Genomic DNA, 23193 nt, shown 5'->3' with positions numbered 1-23193 from the left:
CGTGAATCGTGAATCGTGAATCGTGAATCGTGAATCACGAACCGTTAATCAATCACGAATGGGCCAAATCATGAGCAAGTCGGTGGTGTGTCGGCGCCATCGCACAGATCGACTTGTGCGTATGTACTACTTCAAACGCAGAATCACGAATCGTGCATCAAGGCGCTGTGTAGATCTTTGGCAGCTGCTCTTACCACTCGTGCAACCAACGGGCAAGCTTTGCATCACAATTGCGACTCACCCATACTCGTCTCTCCACAGCGGTAGTAGTCAGCGCCCGACAGAGAGCCCTCAATCATTGCGGCCGTCGCCGACATGTCGGAACCGAGCCAGGAAGACAGGGATGCAGGCCCGAGCAGTAGCATAGCTGCACCCAGCCCTCACGTCCAAGCAACCATCCTAGAACAAGACGAGCAGCAGGAGCAGGAACAGGAGCAGGAACAGGAACAGGTACAGGAACAGGAACAGGAACAGGAGCACGAGCAAGTAGAGCACCAACAACCGTCAATCATCAACTCGCATCCCGAATCCTCTCTCTCTTCCCCATCCAAGAGACGAGGCGTCAGCTTCTCTTTGCACGAACCTCATGACAGCATAGTTGAAGAGCCGCATCAAACTGACACTGATACCGCACCGACGGTCGAAGACAGTCCAACTCAACAGCGTATCCCCGCCGCAGGCTTGGGCACCCGCACACAGCCGCGGCGCGCACCTCGCTCCAGCTCCTCTCTTCGCCATGTCACCACCACACGCACACGCACCACCAGCCTTTCCCAGCCTTTACCAGAAGATCGTGATCTCTCCAACGACCCCAACTATTTTGACCATCCCACCACCAGCCTCGTCGCCCGTCAAGTCAACGTCGAGAAGCGCAGAGCTGAGCGTCAGCGCCGACAAGATGCTGCCCTTCTTGCCGATTCCGATGACGACCAAGACGATGACGACGACCTTTATGCTAGCAACAGCAGCGCAGACGAGGCAGTGGAAGCGCGAAGGAGACGCAACGCACAAGCCGCTGCGTCAACAGATGAGTACGACTACTTTTCGCGCAGCGGTAGCTCGTACGACCAGGCAAAAGCAAAGGCATCCATACCTCCTCCTTCCAATCGAGCAACGCTCAATTGGTCCAGCGCGAGCGCAAGCGAAGATAGCGACGATTGGGACGGTGAGCCGTGCTTACAGCTCGCTACAGCTAGCTCCCTTGTGGAACGTGCGCTAGGTCCACCTCTCGACCCAACCGCTCTCCCGGTCGATTCCGGCGCTGGTATCACTGCAACCCCTGGCCCCAGCTTCCCCCTCGATCTTCACACCCCGGCCGATCCCAACGAGCACGAAACACCCATCCTTAATCCTCAACACCGCATGGAGTGGCAGAGCATGCTTGGTTCCGTCCTCAATTCCGAAGTTCTCAAGTCAGAAACAAAACGAATCAATTCCGTCGACACACCCGATCTTTCGCGTCAGGAGCTCAGCTATCAGCGCTGGCTCGACATCAAAGCAACCCTCCGAGGTCGTGGCATGCACCGAGACGCCACCGACGAAGAAGAAAAACGTCTCAAGGAAGGCTTTGGCAAGATGCTCAAGGACCTTGTCCAAGAAATCCGAGATTGTCGTTCCCACCACATCGCACTCGCAGATGGCTCCAGTCTCCACGCTTCCTCTGCTTCCCCCGTCACTACCCCTTCCGAATCGGCGCAAGTAGCAAGCCCGGAACGAGACCCTTCAGCGCAAGACGCCTCCAGAGGTTTCGAGCCCGAGAAAGCTGACTCAGATGCAGAAGCGGCAGTTCTAGCCGAAAAGAACAAGGTACTCGCTGAGATCGGCCAGCTTCTTGAACGAATCGACAGTGCAGAGGAGCAATTTCCGTCCACGAAGCGCGCGATCGAGATCGTTCCCGAATGGGGTGATGCAGACGTACAAGCCAAGCTCGCCGCAATTTACAGCTGGTACAACACCACCACTTCGCTGCGCCTCCAAATCAGCATTCTCCGCAAATGGACGGGTTCCGAGTCCCTTGAACTTACTTCACATAACGCTAGAGACTATGACACCCAGCTCAAAAAAGGCGAGTCGCAAAGCCACAATCATCGAGACCAGCAAAGCACCGCTCGAGCCGCTGCCGATGACGATAGTACCTTTGTCGAGAGGATCCAAAAGGAGGGCTCGCTCCAGTCGACCTTCGAGAAGCGCACTCTTGCCAGTCTCTATCAGCTCATCACAAAAGCCAAAGAGACCATCTTGAAGTACCACAAGGAGTTCAAGCGTATGGCGCTGCCCCCTTTCGAGCCAGAGCTTATCACGCTCATAAGCTTCCCCACGCGCCTCATGCAGGGTGCCCTCCGATTGCGTCTCGATTACGCCGGCAAACTCGCCGAGCCAAGCGTTCTGATCGTAGATTCGCTTACCGACGACCTCAGAACCGCACTTGCCATGGCGTGCAGAGTCAAGCTCCACTATACCAGCATCATCGTCGCTGACCCCGAGCGTGGCTGGGATCTAAGCCCGTGCATCGCTGAGGGCTACGACGACGTGCTGCGTAGCGCGCTCAAGTTTTTCTTCAAGCTGTTGCGCCTCAAGCTCAAGGCTAGTGTCTACTTTAAGGAAACCGAGATTCTGGAACCCGAATGGCGCTTTCTCAGCACAGCCGTAGAGTCGATCGAGGGTGGTGACATCATCGTCGCCATCAACATTACGCGTTTCGTTAACAAACTCTTTGATCGTATCGCCCGCTACTTCAACCGCGAACTGACAGCAACCATAGCCCATCAAGACCCGCACGCAAGACGGCTACCCAACCCGGCATCTGGTCCTGTGGGCCTCGCAAAGTCCGATCCGCCACCTACCGCTGGCCGCGCTGGTCAGGAAAAGAATTTCATTACGCTCGAGGACCGTGCCAAATGGATCCACAGCGTCTTTGACAATGTGCGAATTCGTTCTCGTAAGCTGCTCGGCTTCGCAAGAGACATTCGAAATCGGCTCGACAACGCAGCCGAGTACGACCTTGGCAACCTTCGACCCTCGTCCGACTATCTCGACGCGGACGACCGATCCGTCGCTGAATATAGCGATGTAGCCAACAATGGAGGCATGTCTCTCAGCTCCTTCATGCAAACGCTCATCGATCACGACTATTTTCTCGTCTACACTGAGGCGCTCGAGGAGAACGGCATCTACCTTGTCGCAGAGCCTAGCCTGCAGGACAAACCAGATCTGATTCAGGAGCTCGTGTGCAAGTGTCTACATCGCGTACGACCAGGCGAAGAAGGCTCGGCCATGGCTGCAGAAGCGACAACCACCGCACTCAATGCCGAGGGCGACGACGGCGACGACGCGACCGGCATAGCTGGCGTCGGCAACGCCAACACGCTCCGAGAGCAAATCGAAAAGCAGCCAGGAGCAAATGCCAGCACCGTCGGCGCCAATGCACCGGGGACTGGTGACGACGCTGATGACGATCGTCCTCGGTACATCCTGCTTCTCAGTCCACGTGATCCATTCATGTGGACTGGCAAGGTGATGCATCATATCATGCCTCGTGTCGACATTGCACTTGCCGACCGCCGCGTCCGACTCATCGCTGATGGCGCCAAAGGACGTCTCGAGCTGGCCAAACGACATTTTCAACGTATTTTTGACAACACTGGCAACGGCGAAGACGTTGACGATGGAAGCGAAGATGGACAAGCCGGCTTCCCACTCGAGACGCTCAACGACCAGATGGCGCACATGAGTCGCGTCCAGTCCGGCCTTGAAGAGATCAACAAGGGCGTCTACATGCTTTCTGACACCATTATCCGCAAGGTACCCGAGATCCGTCGCCGTCTTCGTGGTCTGGGCGTGCGCGCACGTGGACAAAGCGGCACTCCTCGATCGACCACGACCGATACGGCAGCGGGAGCTTTCGGCGTGAGCTGTGACGAGCTGATTCAGAATTGCTACTCGATGGCGGCTGAACACGGTCGTCGTGCACTGCCCTTCATCGAGTCGGCTCGTCTTCGAGATCAGATGACGCTGGCGCTCGGTCGACTTGCGATCGACTGGATTGCCTTTATCTGCGACGATTGCGTGCCGAGCGAGCGAAAAACGTTCAAGTGGGCCGTCACTGCGCTCGGCAACGCGAACCACATCACGTCGAATGAAAACATCTTCCGGCTTAACGAGCAAGACTTTGCCCTGCTTCGCGCCAAGGTCGCGTCGTGTATGGCGCTCTTGATCTCGCACTTTGATATTCTCGGAGCTAGAAGCAGTGTCGCCAAGGCGCAGGAAGAACAGGAGCGACTTGAACGCGAGAAGGCCGAACGCAACCGCATCACGATCGGAGGTACCGACGCCGTGCAGAACGTCTCGGAGGACTTCCAGCACTTGCGAGTGCAAAGCAACGGTGATTCTGCTTCACTGCTGGAAAGGACAAAGCCGGCATTGGTTGGTCCAGGCATCGGCGCTCAGAACTTGTTCAACAAGCTCGACACAGCTATGCAGTCTACTGAGGAGCGCTGGATTTCCAAGGTGCTCGAATGGGATGCTGCTAGACACGAACTGGATCTCGAGCAGCGCCTGATCGGACGTGTGCTCGATGACACGCGGCTCGAGGACCGCAACTTGCAGTTTCTCGCTCAATCGGCGTCCAAGATCACCATCCGCTGGCAGCAGGGTCAGTTCATTGGCGGAGGTACGTTTGGTACTGTGTACTTGGCCGTCAACCTCGACAGTGGTGGTCTCATGGCCGTCAAAGAGATCCGCTTCCAAGACATTTCGTCCACGCCCAGCCTTTACCAGCAGATCAAGGATGAGATGGAGGTCATGTCGATGCTGAGCCATCCGAATATTGTCGAGTACTACGGCATCGAGGTGCATCGCGATCGAGTCTACATCTTCGAAGAGTACTGTCAGGGAGGATCGCTAGCAGCGCTGCTTGAACACGGCAGGATCGAAGACGAGACAGTGATTCAGGTGTATACGCTACAAATGCTGGAAGGGCTCATCTATCTGCATTCGCAGGGAATCATTCACCGCGACATCAAGCCGGACAACATCCTGTTGGATCACATGGGTGTACTCAAATATGTGGATTTCGGCGCGGCCAAGATCTTGGCCAAGAACAGCCGCACGATCCAGCGCTCTCGCAAGACGGGTGGACTGGGCAACATTGGGATGGTGGCGCAAGGCATGGAAGGCGGCAAGCAAGGTGGCCCTGCAGGAGCCATGGCGAGCTTGCAAGGAACGCCCATGTACATGTCGCCCGAGGTGATCAAGGGGACACCGGATGTGCCACACGCGGCTGCCGACATTTGGTCTCTCGGCTGCGTCGTTCTGGAATTCGCAACAGGCAAACGACCGTGGAGCAACTTTGACAATGAATGGGCAATTATGTTCCACATTGGAATGGCAGAGCAGCATCCGGCTCTGCCAGATGCAAACCAACTCTCGCCGATGGGTATCGAGTTTATTCGACAGTGTTTGACCATCAATGCGCGACAAAGGCCTACGGCGGCACAGTTGAAGGAGGACCCTTGGATGCGCAGTCTGATCGAGGAGCTGGATGCAGCCAACGAGGCCGAGGCTGCGGCCGAGTTGGCGGGTGTCTCACCAGCGGGTGATGTGTATGATGGCCTAGATAGCAGTTCGAGCGGGTCGAGTGTGACCAACTCTCTAGATGGCGTCCATGGCGTGGCGGGTGGAGACCAGGCGCTGTTCAAGAGTCTGGACCGGAATGTGTCGAGCTTGAACAGTGCAAGGAGCAGGTGGAGTAGCGAAGCGGGTGCTCGGACGAGCTCGAGCGGAACGAGTATGACGACACTTTACAATCCCAGCATGAGCCTAAAAGCTAGCCTTGGGTTTCGTCAGCAGCAACAGATGCGCGAACAACAGCTGCAGCAACCGCCAAAGTCGCACCAAGAGCTTGGTGAGCGCGACGAGTGCGAGACGCGCCCAGAGCAGCCTATGCACGTGGATCAGAACTCGGACGCCGACCATAGACCACTGCACGTCCCAGGTCATCCGAACCACTCGCATCCCGGCTCCTCCGCCATCGTCGCCGACCTGCAGTACCACAAGGAAAACGTCCAACGCCAGGCAATGCTCCGACACGATTCCAGTCTAAGCACTCTTCCTGACGAGTCGTAATTTCGCATCTCCTCGATTTCTCTTGGCTCTCAGCTTCACGCATACCAGCTCGTACCTCGCCCGCCTAACTGGTTTGCAAACCACAAAGTGACATGGCTACTCGTGACTGGTCCGAACGTGCGCAATTCGTGATTACGCTCGTAGAGACACGAGGACGTCGTTCCAGAAGGAAAATTCATTTTGAATCTTGGCGTGGCTCGAGAAGCAAGACGCGGTAGAAGCTGCACTTGTAATCGCCTCGACAGCATGGATCAGTGTCTGTACCGCTGTGAGCCGATCGTGCTTGGACCAGGATTCAGAAAGCTTGTGCGTGGTGATGAGCGTGGCTAGTTCGGAGCGTAGCCGGATGAGGCTCGAGAGGATGGGTTGGTCAGCAGAGTCGTGGAGTACCCAAAGAGTTTTCGTGATCAGCGAGGCGTAACGAATGACCAAGGTGGAGGCGAACGAAGAAGTGAGTTGGGTGGGTGGCGACGACGAGGATAGGTTGGAAAGCACCGACCACATTCGCCCGGTAGACACGGCAGAGGAGGGCGACGAGAGATGAGATAGAGCGTTGATCTGGTCGTCCAAAAAGCGTTTGACTTGTGGGTAGCAATCGATTTTGAAGCGCATCAATGCCGAATCTAGTAGCGCCGAGCAACAGCCTCTTGAATGCAGAGTCGAGAGGATGCGCTCGTTGAGTTGGATCATGGTGAGCAGGGAAAAGTAGCCGCTCGCGCTCGTGGCGATGCTCGTTGAAGCGCTTGCGCCCGACGAGCCAGAGACCACTGAGCTTGCCGATGCAGCCAACACGGAGCCTGTCGAAGCGGCGGGAGAAACCAGAGTTTTCGCAAACCGAGTCCAGGTCGATACGCAAGGTTCAAAGATCTGCTTGAAGATCTCATCGCTCGCACCACGACCCTGCATCTGCTTCTGCTCGACGCCGCTCAATTGAACTACACTTGCCTCTGGTCCGCGCTCGTCGCCATCGACCGCTTCGGCGTTGACACTAGCGCTTTCCTCGCCATCCATGCCTGCTGACGCCGATGCAACACTGCCCTTCTGCTGCCGACTCTCAACAGATGCATCCTCTTCTTGCGCTCCGACACCTTCGAAAAAGCGTACAAGAAACGTGTACTCCGAACACGCGTTGTCCATCAACACCAACGACAAGCTTCGGAACAGGTTCTCGGGACACGCGCGGTATTGCGAATCGTCGGCTAGGTAGCCCAGCACAGTGGAAGAGGAGCTTGAAAGATGGGCGTACTGCAGACGCGCCGTGGGGAAGAGCCAGCCGTCTGTGCTCATGGCGTCGGTATCCGTCGGATCTTGTGCGTTCGGCCAAGGCGTGCTGCCGGCAGGTCGAGGTGGCGGGTACAAGGAGGACGTGGTGCTTGTGGCTGTGGCGAGAGCGGCCATTCCAGTGTGCAAGCTGGAAATGGTGGTTGCGATGTCGATGGGTTTCGTAGATGGTGGATCGGTTATCAACTCGGCTGAACCAGTCGACTCGACCCATCGCTTTCGAACGACGCCCAAGCTGCGCGTATATCTGCGGAACGCGGTTTCAAAGTATAATCTTGCTGCACCGACATAGCTCCTCTGAACATCGATGGCTACCCTCGGCATCTGCCTGGCGAGAAAAGCATACATGGGTTTGTGATGTCGGAGCAAGACGCTCGTTTGGAGCACCTGCAGATTGGTTGTCACCGAAGACCTGATCGTTGCATGCGGTAAGACAAGGTAGGAACGCAGCTTGGACGCCACGATGTTCTTGCACGCTTCTGCAACTGCTCTCACTTGCGCCACTGCTGCAACGTCGTTAGCCGAGCCGTTGTGGGGAGAAAGCAGCGGAAGCTGTGCGTTAGGCCGCGTAGCTTCCAAAACCCTCTCGAGCTGTTTGACCGCCTTGAACCAGAGTTCCGGTCTAGCGTCTGGCTCGCTATCAAAGAAGAGATCGACGATTCTTGGACTCAATGCGATGTGCGCCAAGAACTGCGCCAACTGCATCTCGACATCCCTGGTCGCATCCAATCTCGAATCGATGTGATGCGACGTTGTCTGCAACGCAGAGATCTGCGTGGACAGCGTGGACAAATCCGACTGGAACGAGGAGAGAAACGATTCGAGCGACGAAAGCAGCTGTTTCGACAAAGATGCCTGCTGATGTAGCGAGACAAACGTGGGTGCTAGCGAGAGGTACGTGTCGTCCTGCTTTGATTCGAGTCGAGCTCGTTGAAAAAGCGAGGCGGCATGCAGCGTTTGAATCGAGGCGGATGAGGTGGCAGTAAGGTGTGCGGCGGACGCGGCTTTCGAGACGAGCCGCTCCGCATGTGCGTCGTCCACCGACATCTCGCAAGAATGGTGATCAGAGATTCAGGCAGAGAACAGCGGGAGCACGGAGTGTGGAGCAGGAGCAGGAGCAGGAGCAGGAGCGTGGAGTGGTTGACAACACGTGCAAGTACGAATTACGAATTTCCAAGTCACCACGCCGCGAGTCGTGAGTCTGTGAGTGTTGCTTGTTTCAGCATTTCGCAGTCACGAGTTGCAACATCATGAAACAGCAGACAGGCGTGGTCCAAGCGTGTCTCAAGGGAGCTCTCAGTATCACAGTCATCAGTCAATTATCTCGGCAATCACGAATCACGAATCGCAAATCGGGAAATGCAGTAAGTTAAGTTATTCGTGATTGCAGTCATGAGCTTCTCAAACCTCATCTGTCAGAGCCAGCATTCGTGATTTGTTCAGGTACAACCAAGCATTGATAGTCATGCTGTCATCAACGCTTTTCCAGGTGGCAACGCAAAAGGTCATCACACTTGAGCACCAAATGTACAAAGAGATTGGGTATTGTAATGCGCAAGGAAACGCCAGGGTGAGAATGTGATAGATACAATACCGAGGCGAAGTCACAAGACAACTGAACTACCGACATGAATTTGCAATGGTTGCAGCGGTGCAGCGATGCAGCGGTGCATCTGACATCATCGCTGCCCCACCGGACTCCTTGCAACTAGCCATTTGAGCGTAACGTCAATGTTGACCTGATTCTTGCTACTGATGCTATAGCAGCTCACTTCGCGATTTGCAATCGTATCGAGCTTCATTACGCGGATGACGTCGTCGACCCTCGCTGCGCCCTTGATATCGTTCTTGGTGGCCAGCACGAGCAGCGGTACACCTGAAAGATGCGGCCGTTCAATCAAGGCATGCAGCTCTTCGGAAGCCACGCTCCAGGCCGCTGAGTTTTGGGTGCTTTGTCCTGCCACCAAAGCCGAAGGCGATGCAGACGCGGAAGAAGCCTCAGGTTTTGATGCTATTGTTGTTGACGTCGCCGAGGCCGCAGCAGCAGCAGAGCAAGTGATTGGCGCGACGGCTGAGCTTGTAGACGTGCCGCCTGATTCGCTCTTTGCGCTTGGAAGTGGGACGGACGAGTCGACGACAAAGACAATTGCCGAGACGCCACGGCAATACCTCTCCCACATGCTGCGGAACCTCGGTTGGCCGCCAATGTCCCACACCTTGATCGTAGTATTGCCGGACCGTACCTTGCGCATGTTGAAGCCAACGGTGGGTACCATTTCATCGGCAAATTGTCCTGACGAGAGCAGGTTGACGAGCGACGTCTTTCCAGCGGCTTGCAAACCGACCACGCATATCTCGAGATGCTTGGAGAAGAGGAGCGAACGCAGGTAGAAGAAGAGCGAAGAAAACAGCGACCCGATCCCTGATGACATGGCCATGTATGCACGAGGCGGTGATTATCTTGTTTGGCAGACCCAGCTGGGGCGGGGCCCAGTGCGTTTCAAGTCGAAGAAAGATGAGTTCACAGGAGGTGGACGAGCTGGTAGTGGCCGGAGAGAAAGGGCCAGCGATCTAGCAATCTAGGGATGGTGCGCCAGGTGCGCCAGGTGCAGTCACGAGTTCAAGATCGCGATGGTGGTGAAACAAGGGTAGCAGAAACGTGGATCGTCGCTCAGGGTTCGAGTCGAGGTTGGGATGTGGTTAAGGTTACAGGTTCGCAACTCACTTGGTTCTGCTTGGGCTGTATCTGAGTCAATCGTGAATCACAGCGTGCAGTGCATGTTGACGATTTGGCTGTGATATCATTCGTGATTCACGATTCATGATTGTGTGAGCAGCTGTGGGCTGAGCCAATTGTGCCTGCGCCCACACTCTACCAGCAGCAGCAGCAGCAGCAGCAGCAGCAATCACAATATTCACAGATTACGAAAAGGTGCGACAATCGTGAATTACCTGCCAAGCAAGTCCATCGTGAATCACTCACGACTGAATGGCGTGTGGAGGACTTGAAGCAATCACAGAATCATAATAATTACATAAGCGGACAAGCGATCACGGCTTTGTGGTTGGACGCGTTGTCTGCTATTTGGGACCCAGGTCGGTTGGATTGGTGCCCGCCTGCTGCCTGCATTTTCACTCGAGACGCTTGCTCCACTTGTGCACAGGCAACAAGGTGTCAAAAGATCATCATCGTCAACCATCTCAACGCTGCATTTTCGACCGCTATCCCTCATCCCACACACAAACATACCACGCAACACTCGAGCCTTACTGCGGCGCTAGAGCATCACCTCCACTACCCTCTCGTTTCGAGGCCAATTCTTTTTCATTCAACCGACCTACTTACCCGATTGCATCTTGGCTACCTACAGCATCTCCGGAATCGTCGCTCTCACAATTTACGCAGTATCCTCAGCTCTTTGTGTAGTCTCTACCTTGCAATCGCAACGCCATACTTTGTTTGGCTCGGAAAGAATAGCGCGAGATGGACTTCCAATCCATGTTGCAGCAGGCGCGCATGGGCGGCGGTCCCGGTGCAGGGGCAGCACCTGGCGATGCACCGCAGAACGACAATGCCGAGATGGTCTACATCTCATCGCTCGCGCTCATCAAGATGCTCAAGCACGGTCGAGCAGGTGTACCGATGGAGGTGATGGGACTCATGCTCGGCTCGTTCATCGACGACTACACTGTCTCGGTGATTGACGTTTTCGCCATGCCTCAGTCCGGAACCGGTGTGTCGGTAGAAGCCGTCGACCCTGTTTTCCAAACAAAAATGCTCGACATGCTCAAGCAGACCGGACGTCCCGAGATGGTGGTGGGCTGGTACCATTCGCATCCCGGATTTGGTTGTTGGTTGAGTAACGTGGATATCAACACGCAGCAGTCGTTTGAGCAGCTCAACCCACGTGCGGTTGCCGTTGTCGTCGACCCCATCCAATCGGTCAAGGGAAAAGTCGTGATCGATGCATTCCGCCTGATCAACCCTTCGACCGTCATGCTCGGCCAAGAACCGCGTCAAACAACGTCGAACATCGGCCACCTCAATAAACCCTCGATCCAATCGCTCATTCACGGCTTGAATCGACACTACTACTCGATCGCCATCGGCTACCGAAAAACTGAGCTGGAACAGAGCATGCTCAACAACCTGCACAAGCGCAACTGGACCGAGGGATTGCGTTTGAGAGATTTCAGCGAGCACAAGGAGAACAACCGCAAAGCCATCGAGAAGATGCTTTCGCTGTCCGAGGCGTACAACAAGTCGGTACAGGAAGAAAGCACCTTGACACCAGAGCAGCTCAAGACCAGGCATGTAGGTAAGCAGGATCCCAAACGTCACCTCGAAGACGCGGTGGAACAGACCATGGGTGATCAGATCGTACAGAGCTTGGGCACTATGCTCTTGGCAGAGCTCTGAGAGTCGCCCAGATAGCGCTTTGCAGTCCCAGACTGTACCCATGATTTCGCATTCGCAATTCATCGCACTTTCTTCTTGACCGCTTGAGTGGATGAGCATAGAGCAGAGGCGCAACAAAGTGGTGGCTACTGAGCAATCAGCATCAGATCAGGAAAGTGGCTTGCCCGATCACGTTGATGAGTCAAGATCTTATCACTTGTGATTATTTACTCAAGAGCGTCAAATCCGAGATGGCCTACGAACCACTTGTCGCAGAATCCGGATTCCTGAATCCTGAATCTTGAATCACGATGATGTGGCAGACTGTCATTTTTGCGTGCTCAGAGTCGTGAGAGTCCAGCATGCAGATTCGTGATTCAAGATTCGTGATTGCGGCGACTTGTGGGTGAACCCTGGTGCCTGGAGGAACATCAAAAAAACGCACAACGTGCTTTGGGCTGTGTGTATGGATTGCACCTTCACAGCTCTGTTCTTGTTTAACCGAGGCTGTTGGAAATCAGCGCTTTCTTCTTGGGTGCCCTTTGAAGCGTTTGTGGTTGTTGGACGGCAATCACGAAACACACACGACTCACCACTGAAGCTGCCGCATTGACCTCGCACACAAGTCTACACGTGGCTGGCAAGGACGCGCGAGCAACTCACTCTCCTACCACTACGGTGTCCTACCATCTTGCGATCACCTCGCGAGAATCAGCGCTTCAAGGTAGCACACGCCAAGATATGCAATCATGACCGGCACAAGCATCACACCACCTTCACGCTCGACCGGACCCGAATCAGTGCTCATCATCGGTGGAGGTGCGACCGGTCTGGTAACGCTGCGCAACCTTGTGCAAGAGTACGGCCACGACTCTTCCGGCTCGTACGCACTGTTTGAGCCCTTGCTCGTCGAACGTCGCAGCGATGTCGGAGGTGTCTGGTATTGGTCCGATGACACCTACTCGCTCGAACGTAACATCGGCGCCGATAAGGTACAGGGTCAGTCTCCGCTTTTCGATCACAGGGGTCAACCACACTGGCCGTCTCCGGCGTATCTCAACTTGAGAGGCAATGTACTGCCCGAGTTTCTCGAGTTTTCAGGCAAACGCTTCGAGCCGCCAAAGAACAACGAGGTGTTTCCGAGCTTGGAAGAGACGCATCTGTATTTGAAATCGTTCGCCGAACCGTATCGGCAATACATCAAGACAGGCGTCGAAGTGCTGCGTGTACACGAGCTGCCAAATGATCAAGGCTGGCAGGTGACGTTGAAACATTGGACGTCGTCCGAGCTCGATGCTGCGCAAGCCGTCAGTTTTACACCGAAGCTCGAAACGAAACGATTCGATCGAGTGATTGTCGCTGCAGGCTGGTACGATACTCCGTACTATCCAGACGTCCAAGGCATCTCTCTCGCAAAAGAATACGGTCATATCCATCACTGCAAGCACTATCGCGATTCGACGCCCTACATCGCCAAAAAAGTGGTAGTGGTGGGCAACAACAATTCGTCCAACGAAGTAGCTGCGCATCTGGCCGCTTTGAATTCAGCCGCCCATCCAGTGTATAGGTCGAGTAAGAGTGCTGCTATCGAAAAGTGCCCCGCTCTTCCAGACGAAAGGATCAAGGATGTCGGTATGATCACACGATACACCGTCGTCCACTCTACCGCCGAGAAAGCAAGCAAAGGTACAAAGCTCGACTTGACATTACTCGACGGGAGTGTGATCCGAGATGTCGACTATGTCATTTTAGGTACTGGCTATGGACAAAAGTACCCATGGTTGCACGTCCTCACTGATTCGGCTCGTCTCACCAACTCTTCCGAAACCCAAGTGCTGACACCGGATTACCTGAAAGCTACTCGCGTACCCTTCCTGTACAACCATGCGTTTTTCAGCAAGTCTCCGCGTCTCACGCTGGCGTTTGTCGGACTGGTGGTTTCCTACATGCCGTTTTCGTTCAACGATCTACTCAGTGCGTGGATCATTGCTGTTTGGTCAGGCAAAATCACCTCGGTCCCGCAATCCATCACGGACCGACTCAAGTTCGAAACGGATCGTCTGCACTACCTGTACACACAGCGACTTTCATCCGCTACCACCGAGGAAGCCAAGAAAAACACCGATCCAGATGACCCTACCACCTACGCCGGCTACCATCTGTTAGGTGGAAGTCTCAAAGACGGTCCGCCAAGCGAGATGCACTTTGCCGCTGAATTGTACAACGAATTGGCGCAAGCAGATAAGGAGAGGGTAGCCAAATTCACGTACAAGTGGGATGAAGAAAGAGAGCAGAAGCAAACATCAATGTACAGACGCAAGAAACAGTGGTTGGAGGACAACAGTGATCGCATCAAGCACGATCCGTTCGACCTGTTGGGTACCAATGCTCACCGGTATGGACATTTGGTCGACCAGTTAGTGCATCCACATTGGCGAAATCGCGCTAACACTCACACTGCCGAGCTGACGCGCAGAGCAAATCTATAGTCACCACTTCTACACCGCTACGTGCTCCAGCTGAGATCAACACCAACTATCCGCTGTTCCATCCACCTCTCTCGACTACTTCCCATCTTGTATACACTCTTGGCCCTTCTTGGCGTAGTTGGCATCCACGTGCCATAGACTACGTCTACGGTAATTTACACGCTCCGATACAAGTGTTGACCGCTGCAAATAATGCACACTAGCAGCACGTCGCACAGACTGAACACGGCTAGATGAGCGATGAGTCACGCATCAGGTTTCGACATAAAACAAGCATCGTTGCTACACGCTGCGAGAGCAGACTTGTGAGAGGGTCATTTGGTCTTGGTCGAGGAAGCGATCTTGGCAGATTTTGCATTCAAAGACGTGGCGGCGGAAGATTTGTCGGTGCGCGTAGTCTTTGTGCCAGTGCCTGATTTGGCGGTGGATGGGTTGGCGGCTTTGTTCGTGTTGCGCTGTTGCTGCTGCGAGCTAACCTTGATACCTGCATTCGGGTTTGAGGTGGAGGAGTTGGCACTTTTCGATGCTCTTCTTGTTGTAGCTGCATTTCTGGAGCAAGATCTCCCGGCGCCCACTTGAGTGCTGTTGACCGTCGCTGCTGATGCTGTCTCCTTCGATGCAGCACCATTTCGCAACTGTCCAGCGTCCACCTCGCTCGTGTCCGCCGGCAAGATGGCGGTGGAATTGGTCATACAAGCCACCTGCAAAGCGCGTTCCGACGCCGCCGCTTTTGCCTCTGCGCTCGACAACGCTGTGTCCATCGCTTCGATCAATCGATGACAGTCGGAAACTTCAGCGCGAAGCCTTTCCACTTCATCATCGGCGCCTGAGCCACTCGATTCAACACGTTGCAAAACGAGTTGGCCAAGCTCGTCGTTCTCCCGTTGAAGCTTGTCCAGACGTTGCAGAAGGCGTACGCCGAGAATGGGATGCGGAGACGATGAGTCTTGATCCGAGAAACTGGCGCACGTCTGTTGTGCTTGCCATGCAGACCAGGCGTGTTTCGGCTGAAACCCTACCGCTTCGGTGCGTAGACGTAGGAGCTCGTCGCGCTTTTCGTAGACGGAAAGCATGCGTCGTAGGTATGAGACGTATTCCAGAATGGATGGATCGACTGCAGCACCATTAGTTTCCGAGGCTAGGGAAGCTTTGCCAGTGTCTGACCGCAGAACAGATGGCGTGGCACATCGTTCAGGTACGCTCGGCAGTGGTGGGTACCGAAGCGAGATATCGGATCGAGGTTCGCCCTGACCAAAAAGCACATTCTTCTGATTCAAAAGATGAGTCGGGCCGGAATTGGTCCCCAGCGCCGTATCATCGGCGTAAGGGAGAACTGGCTGATTGGGCAAAAAGCGTCCTCCTCCTGCGTTGAGATCCAGGTGCGCAACCTGCGATTCGAGACTTGGACTTGCACCTTGAGAGGGAAAGATAAAGTTGTTGAGACGTGAGCGACCTGCGCTTTGCCTAGGACTGTGACCGGACAACATCGAGCTAGACAGCAGGTGACTGGGAGAAAGGTGAGCCGATGCAGCTGCATAGTCAGCAGCAGTCAGGTATCCACCGCCGCCTGGAGGGTACGCAGTTTGGGCTGCACTATAGCCAACAGCGCCAGGTGCAGATGCGTGGTGCATGTACGGCCACATGCGCTCGGACTGAACACCCTGTACATACGGACTGGATGAGGCAGATGTATGGGTATAGGTGTTTGTAGAGGGGTATAGCTGCGCGTGCGCGTGGTAGAGCTGCTGCTGTTGCTCGTAGGATGCATCAGTGTAGTGAGCATAGCTCGAATCCTGAGCGTACTGCTGTGAAGCATGTTGCTCAAGGTAATGGTAATTTTGGTGCGGCTGATGGTGAGGCTGCTGTTGTCTCCTGTTTGATTCCGACATGCTGTACTCTACACAAGGCGCGAAACGCGGCAATGGTGGTGATCAAGCGAGCAAAGAGGCTTTAGCTGTTTGACACGTCTGACATGGTGGAGCTCGTGATAGGCGATAGTATGTTGCTCCTGCAGAAGTATCAACTTGTCTAGGATGGCTTGGGTCGAGGTGTACACTTCGATGATTCACTGTGCGTCCTAGTGGTGGTTGAGAAGAGAATCGACATGGCAAGTTCCGAGATGAACAAAGCAATCACGAATGAGGCTCAACAAGCACCTTTTGCCTTTCTTCTCCACATAAGCTACTCACGACTGACTGCAACACGCACCCTCACGATTTGTCAATAATCCCGAGTCGTGAGTGAATCACGAGTTTGCTCTGATTGATAAATTACAATCCTGAATACGTTGACAGAATGTTGGATGTGAAACTCGACAAGAAATTACGAATCGTGAATCACGAATGCATGTGCCAGAACAACACTCAAGGCGATCGCGCCTCTTCAACACTCGTGACTCGTGACTTCCACCGTCACCGTCACCCTCACGCGGTCGCCATCTTGCCAAATCCGTGCATCGCCCGCACTCACAAGCATGATACGCCGCTCACCCACGAGCCTGTCTGTACAGGAATCGGACGTCGAGACGCTCAAGGCACACCGTCGAGCCAAGATGATGCAGCACAATCCCAACCTCACCGCCTCATCCTTTTCCTCGATTCGACCAGACGAGTCTGGCTCAGTGCACGAGTCGCATCATTACCAGCATCTCGCTCGAGAAGCATCTGACGAGCATGAGGACCCCGGAACCCAACCTGGTCTGTCCCAGCAAGAGAACCACAACCCCAACCAAGCTCGGAACGGACCGAACAACACATGACGCAACAGAGGTATGCTTTGGGGGAGTCAGCATCTCTCTGACATCTTCTCTGTCGAAACGCCGCGATTTCGAAAAGCAAAATACGTTACTCGAAAGAATACCAAAGCAAGATGCACATCAAACGAAAGCTTCGACTCGGCACCGCAGCTCGTCAAAATATGTCACCGATCTCTGCAAGCACAAGGACGAGATTCAAAGAGTCACGATCGAAACCGCACAAACGTGTTTGTCAATCTTGTCGTTGCTGTGACCATGCAGGAAACCATCACTTGACGCTAGGGCAAACTCACCTTGAATATAGCGAGCTCGGATCTTCTCGTCCAAGAGCTGATGCCAAACCACAGAGTCGATGTAAGGATAGTAGGTTTCAAGCATCAGTAGTCAAATCATGGTCAGATCAGGTCACCAGTGATTCAAAACTCAATCACGAACGTGCGAGAAGAGAAATATGCTCAAGAGTGCAAGCCTTGAGAAAAAAACCCTCACACCCAACAGCTGGCCATCTGATTGCTCTACTCACACTCTCTTCTCGACCTGGCAGGTCCGGCTCCATGAGGTCGTCGTCATCATCACGGTCACTATCTTGGACTGCGATAGCGCTGGTATCTGCCGGCTTTGTTCCGCTCTGACGTTTCTTGTTGTTGCTGCTACTATTTTGGAAGAACGTTGGTGCGAGATCCGACTCGTCTTGCGCTTCTGCTGTGTTAATGCTGAGTGGCGTGTGTGTGCGCTCGGCAGTTGGTGTGGGGTTCGCAGCCATTTCCTCGTCGAGTGCCTCAGGTGCAGCACCGGGTCCGGATCGAAACTCTTCCTCGACGTTGGTAACGGCGCTTGCACCAGCCGCTGACGAGTGGCTTGTTGAAGCCATTGCTATGTCTGACACAGCTACCGCGTAGCAGAAGTCACGTTGAGAGATCTGACGACGGCCTGCAACGAGAACCTGTAAGCTTGCCCTAGATGTGCAGGGTTCTATCTAGTCAGCGCCTCGGGTGTCACGAGTACGAGAACAAGTTTGAGGAGCTTGGTTTAGGGATGACAAGCAACACGCAACACATAAGCCCTGAGGAAAGGTTAACTCCACACAGCAGCCTGCATCTTTTTTGGTGGCCCGCGCAGCAGCAGCGTGCAAGATACGAGGTGTCACGTGTCTTGCCAAAGAGATGTTACGCCGCTATGTCGACCTTGAGCTTCCGACGCTTAAAAATTCACGATTCGTGAATCGCGCGAGTGAAAAAAGCGATCTCGGAAGATGGAAATCGAGGTTTTTGGTGGCGCGCGACTGCTCAACCACCCGTGACTGCTTCCTTGATTGCACAGTAGAGAAGCTAGTTGTTCGCACCTTTGTCATCGACCTTCATCCACATCTTGCCCTCTTTACTACTTGTGTATAGCCCTTGGCCCCATCAGGTTTTCTGTATCGGCAACGGGTGAGAGGTCAAACAACACATTTTCGCCTCCATCTCTTTTTGGTTTCTGCCTGCTCCGCGACACCGGCAAGAATCCATACCCGTTCGTACTGTCAACACCACTGCTTCTGCGTGGTGCTGCAACCAACACTGATCGCATTTATCAGTACATAGCGGGCATCTTGCCGCATTTCACCTATGTCGGGTCCGCCCGGATATAGAGGGCCGCCTCCCTCAGGCCCTTCCGCAATGAGGGGTCCACCTCCTGGCATGCCAGCTTCTGCCATGACCGCCGCCTCTTCTTCTTACCGTGAGCCTGTCGCCCTCACCCCAGAACAGCTTCAAGCAAAAGCACGCAAATGGCAGCAGACGCAGAGTCGCCGCTTTGGCGACCGGAGAGGAAAAACTGGCTTTGTCGACACAGGCAAACAGGAGATGCCTCCCGAGGTGCTGCGAAAGATCATCAAAGAGCACGGCGACATGACCAACCGCAAATATCGTCAGGACAAGCGTGTTCACCTCGGCGCGCTCAAATACCTGCCACACGCCATGATGAAGGTTCTCGAAAACATTCCCATGCCGTGGGAACAGATCCGAGAAGTGCCCGTTCTCTACCACATCACCGGTGCCATCACGTTTGTCAACGAGGTGCCAAAGGTCATTGAGCCCGTTTTTCACGCCCAATGGGCCACCATGTGGATTGCCATGCGAAGGGAGAAGCGCGATCGACGCCATTTCAAGCGCATGCGCTTCCCACCCTTTGACGACGAGGAGCCTGTCGTCGACTACTCGGACAACTTGCTCGACGTCGAACCGCTTGAAGCTATCCAACTCGAGCTGGACGACGAAGAAGACGGTGCTGTCATCGACTGGTTCTACGATCACAAGCCGCTCATCAACAATCCTAAGCACGTCAACGGCTCCTCCTACCGCTTCTGGAACCTCGACCTACCACAGATGGCGACACTTCATCGTCTCGGCCGCACACTCCTAAGCGATGCATCCTCATCGGGCGATCAAAACTCGCTCTATCTCTTCGACAAAAAGGCCTTTTTCACTGCAAAGGCGCTCAACATGGCTATCCCCGGTGGCCCCAAGTTTGAGCCTCTCTTCAAAGACACGGACGGCTTCGACGACGACTTCACCGACTTTACCGACTTCCGCAAAGTCATCATCCGCCAGCAGATTCGCACCGAGTACCGCGTCGCTTTCCCGCATCTCTACAACAGCAGACCACGAGCAGTCCACATTGGCACCTATCATGAGCCCAAGAACGTCTACATCCGATCCGACGAGATCGATCAGGCTTTTTACTTTGACCCGGCAATCAATCCCATCTCGGGTCGCACATTGGCCAGCTCCAACGCATTCCGCTCAGAATACAACGATGGCACTCCAGTTCTCAGTCACGAGGACCAAGTCTTTGGGCATGGCGTCGAGTCCGATGACGAGTTGCCAGATGAGCTTGCCTTTTCCCTGCCCCAACAGATCGAGCCCTTCCTCGAGCAGCAGCCTCTTGAAAATGAGCTCACTGCCGATGCCATCGCCCTCTGGTGGGCGCCTAAGCCATATTCCCTACGCAGTGGGCGCACACGTCGCGCAGTTGATGTACCCTTGATCCAGCCGTGGTATCTCGAGCACTGCCCACCAAACCAACCAGTCAAGGTGCGCGTCAGCTACCAGAAGCTGCTCAAGACCTACGTCTACAACAGCCTCCACACCACCAAGCAAAAGGTACACAAACGCACCAACCTCTTGCGCGAACTCAACAATACCAAATTTTTCCAAAACACCTCGATCGATTGGCTCGAAGCGGGTTTGCAGGTAGCAAAACAGTCTTTCAACATGATGAACCTTCTCATCCACCGCAAAGGCGCCTCATACCTCCATCTCGACTACAACATGAACCTCAAGCCAACAAAGACGCTTACGACCAAGGAACGAAAGAAGAGTCGCTTCGGTAATGCTTTCCACCTGGTGCGAGAGTTGAGCCGTGTCATGAAACTTGTTGTGGACGCACACGTCCAGTTTCGTCTTGGGTCCATTGATGCCTTCCAGCTGGCTGACGGTCTGCAGTATCTCTTCAACCATGTCGCCACGCTCTCAGGCATCTATCGATACAAGTACCGCTCGATGCGCCAGATTCGTGCATGCAAGGACCTCAAGCACGTCATCTACTACCGTTTCAATGCTGCCGGCGTCGGCAAGGGTCCCGGTGTCGGCTTCTGGGCGCCTTCGTGGCGTGTGTGGATCTTCTTCCTGCGTGGCATCGTGCCGCTACTCGAACGATGGCTTGGAAATTTGCTAGCACGTCAGTTCGAAGGCCGAGGTGGTCGCTCAGGTGGGCAGTCGATCACCAAGCAGCGAGTCGAATCGGCGATGGACCTTGAACTGCGTGCTAGCGTCATGCATGATATTCTCGATGCCATGCCCGAAGGAATGCGGCAGAACAAGACCAAAACCATCATGAGTCATCTTCAGGAGGCATGGCGCGCTTGCCGCAGCAACACACCCTGGAGTCCCAATTTGCCGCCACCCATCGAGAATCTCATCTTGCGTTACGTCAAGCAGAAGTTTGACTGGTGGACATCGGTTGCGCATCAGCAGCGCGCTCGAATCGCGCGCGGCGCTACCGTCGATAAGACGGCCGTACGCAAGAACCAGGGTCGTCTTACTCGACTCTTCCTGCGTGCCGAGCAAGAGCGTCAGGCCGATTACCTCAAGAGTGGCCCTTACATTACTTCGGAGGTGGGCGTCGCTGCCTTCACTGCGACCGTACAGTGGCTCGAGGCTCGTCGTTTCAGCCCCATCCCTTTCCCTAGCCTCAACAACAAGCACGACGTCAAGCACTTGGTGTTGGCGCTCGATTCGCTCAAGGAAGCTTACTCGGTCAAAGGCCGCCTCAACCAAAGCCAGCGTGAAGAGCTTGCTCTCATCGAGCAGGCCTTCGATAATCCGCACGAGACTCTGGCGCGTATCAAGCGGCTCATGCTGACGCAGCGTGCTTTCAAAGAGGCAGGTTTCGAGTTCTTTGACACTTTCACCAAGCTCACACCCACCTATGATATCGAACCCATGGAAAAGATTACGGACGCCTATCTCAGCCAATATCTCTCGTACGAGGCCGACAAGCGTCAGCTCTTCCCTGCATGGATCAAACCCAGCGACTCAGAGCCCGCGCCCCTGCTCGTGTACAAGTGGTGCAATGGCATCAACAACGCTCACGAGATCTGGGACACGTCCGAGGGTCAGTGTAACGTGCTCATGGAGACGACGCTGAGCAAGGTCTTTGAGAAGATGGATCTAACCTTGCTGAATCGACTGTTGCGACTCATCATGGACCACAATTTGGCCGACTACATCACCGCCAAGAACAACATCTCGATCGTGTTCAAGGACATGTCACACGTCAACTCGTACGGTCTCATTCGAGGTCTACAGTTCAGCGCCTTTGTGTTCCAGTACTACGGCCTGGTGCTCGATCTGCTCATCCTCGGCCTGCAGCGTGCCAATGAAATGGCAGGGCCGCCTCATATGCCCAACGGACTCTTCCAATTCCGCGACACGGCCACGGAGACGCGCCACCCTGTGCGACTGTACACCCGCTACGTGGACCGCATCCATATCCTCTATCGCTTCTCAGCCGAGGAGGCACGCGACCTGGTGCAGCGCTACCTCACTGCGAATCCGGATCCCAACAACAGCAACGTCATCGGATACAACAATCGCAAGTGCTGGCCTCGTGACGCTCGGATGCGTCTCGTGAAACACGATGTCAACCTTGGCCGTGCCGTCTTCTGGACGGTCAAGAACAGTCTGCCGCGCTCACTCACAACGATCGAGTGGGAAGACACGTTCTGTTCGGTCTACAGCAAGGACAACCCGAACTTGTTGTTCTCGATGCTGGGCTTCGAGGTCCGCATCCTGCCCAAGATTCGACAGGAGGACATCGATGTTGCACGCGACGGTGTGTGGCCGCTCATCCAGGCCAGCTCCGGTGAGCGCACCTCTACAGCCTTCTTGCGCGTGTCCGAAGAAGGCATCGCCAACTTTCACAACCGGGTTCGTGCGCTGCTCATGTCGGCTGGTGCAGCTCCGTTCAGTAAGATCGCGAACAAATGGAACACCTGTCTCATCGCGCTAATGACCTACTATCGTGAAGCTGTGGTCAACACCGGAGAAATGCTCGACTTGCTCGTGCGCAGCGAGAACAAGGTCATCAACCGCATCAAGTCTGGCGTCAACAGCAAGATGCCTTCACGTTGGCCTATCCACATCCTTGCGTCGCCTAAGGAGCTCGGTGGTCTTGGCATGCTCTCGATGGGCCATGTTCTGATCCCAGCCTCGGACCTCAAGTACTCGCGTCAGACTACCACTGGTATCACGCACTTCCGTGCTGGTCTCTCGAATCAAGAGGATCAGCTGTTGCCCGCGCTCTATCGCTACATTACCCCTTGGGCGTCCGAATTTGAAGACTCGGCACGAGTCTGGCAGGAATATGCACAGAAGCGTAAGGAGGCCAACGAACAGAATCGCCGATTGACGCTCGAGGATCTCGAAGACTCGTTCCACCGAGGTCTTCCGCGTATCGCGACGCTCTTCCAGAAGGATCGCACCATTCTCTCGTATGACAAGCTCTGGCGTGTTCGACAAGAGTTCAAAAAGTACCAAATTGCCAAAGCACAGCCGTTCGCATGGACCAACCAGCGTCACGACGGAAAGCTGCATAATCTCAAC

At 54.7% G+C, this 23193-nt stretch overlaps 8 protein-coding genes across 8 annotated transcripts; 4 read left to right on the top strand and 4 right to left on the bottom strand.

The window, feature by feature from the left end:
• Positions 1 to 315: 315 nt before the first annotated feature.
• On the top strand, positions 316 to 6123 carry UMAG_01544 (uncharacterized protein; the record flags this gene model as incomplete). The annotated part of the gene is made up of 1 exon (XM_011389271.1): positions 316 to 6123. The coding sequence occupies one exon, from the start codon at positions 316 to 318 to the stop codon at positions 6121 to 6123; it is 5808 nt and encodes a 1935-aa protein (XP_011387573.1).
• Positions 6124 to 6255: 132 nt separating this feature from the next.
• UMAG_10812 (uncharacterized protein) lies at positions 6256 to 8451 on the bottom strand (the record flags this gene model as incomplete). Its single annotated transcript, XM_011389687.1, has 1 exon — positions 6256 to 8451. The coding sequence occupies one exon, from the start codon at positions 8449 to 8451 to the stop codon at positions 6256 to 6258; it is 2196 nt and encodes a 731-aa protein (XP_011387989.1).
• A 632-nt stretch (positions 8452 to 9083) lies between these two features.
• On the bottom strand, positions 9084 to 9836 carry UMAG_10811 (uncharacterized protein; the record flags this gene model as incomplete). Its single annotated transcript, XM_011389686.1, has 2 exons — positions 9084 to 9354; positions 9532 to 9836. 2 exons carry the CDS (start codon positions 9834 to 9836, stop codon positions 9084 to 9086), a joined length of 576 nt encoding a protein of 191 aa, XP_011387988.1.
• Positions 9837 to 10888: 1052 nt separating this feature from the next.
• On the top strand, positions 10889 to 11824 carry UMAG_10810 (putative proteasome regulatory particle lid subunit RPN11; the record flags this gene model as incomplete). Its single annotated transcript, XM_011389685.1, has 1 exon — positions 10889 to 11824. One exon carries the CDS (start codon positions 10889 to 10891, stop codon positions 11822 to 11824), a length of 936 nt encoding a protein of 311 aa, XP_011387987.1.
• A 728-nt stretch (positions 11825 to 12552) lies between these two features.
• Positions 12553 to 14292, top strand: UMAG_01540 (uncharacterized protein; the record flags this gene model as incomplete). The annotated part of the gene is made up of 1 exon (XM_011389270.1): positions 12553 to 14292. The coding sequence occupies one exon, from the start codon at positions 12553 to 12555 to the stop codon at positions 14290 to 14292; it is 1740 nt and encodes a 579-aa protein (XP_011387572.1).
• A 314-nt stretch (positions 14293 to 14606) lies between these two features.
• Positions 14607 to 16181, bottom strand: UMAG_01539 (uncharacterized protein; the record flags this gene model as incomplete). Its single annotated transcript, XM_011389269.1, has 1 exon — positions 14607 to 16181. The coding sequence occupies one exon, from the start codon at positions 16179 to 16181 to the stop codon at positions 14607 to 14609; it is 1575 nt and encodes a 524-aa protein (XP_011387571.1).
• Positions 16182 to 16765: 584 nt separating this feature from the next.
• UMAG_10809 (uncharacterized protein) lies at positions 16766 to 17050 on the top strand (the record flags this gene model as incomplete). The annotated part of the gene is made up of 1 exon (XM_011389684.1): positions 16766 to 17050. The coding sequence occupies one exon, from the start codon at positions 16766 to 16768 to the stop codon at positions 17048 to 17050; it is 285 nt and encodes a 94-aa protein (XP_011387986.1).
• A 151-nt stretch (positions 17051 to 17201) lies between these two features.
• Positions 17202 to 17918, bottom strand: UMAG_10808 (uncharacterized protein; the record flags this gene model as incomplete). Its single annotated transcript, XM_011389683.1, has 3 exons — positions 17202 to 17221; positions 17341 to 17377; positions 17571 to 17918. The coding sequence occupies 3 exons, from the start codon at positions 17916 to 17918 to the stop codon at positions 17202 to 17204; spliced, it is 405 nt and encodes a 134-aa protein (XP_011387985.1).
• Between the last annotated feature and the right edge of the window lie 5275 nt (positions 17919 to 23193).

Source organism: Mycosarcoma maydis, chromosome 3 (assembly GCF_000328475.2).
Source record: "Mycosarcoma maydis chromosome 3, whole genome shotgun sequence".
NCBI classification, from domain to species: domain Eukaryota; kingdom Fungi; phylum Basidiomycota; class Ustilaginomycetes; order Ustilaginales; genus Mycosarcoma; species Mycosarcoma maydis.
The sequence above is the reverse complement of the archived record's forward strand: the minus strand, read 5'-3'. Positions and strand labels throughout refer to the sequence as shown.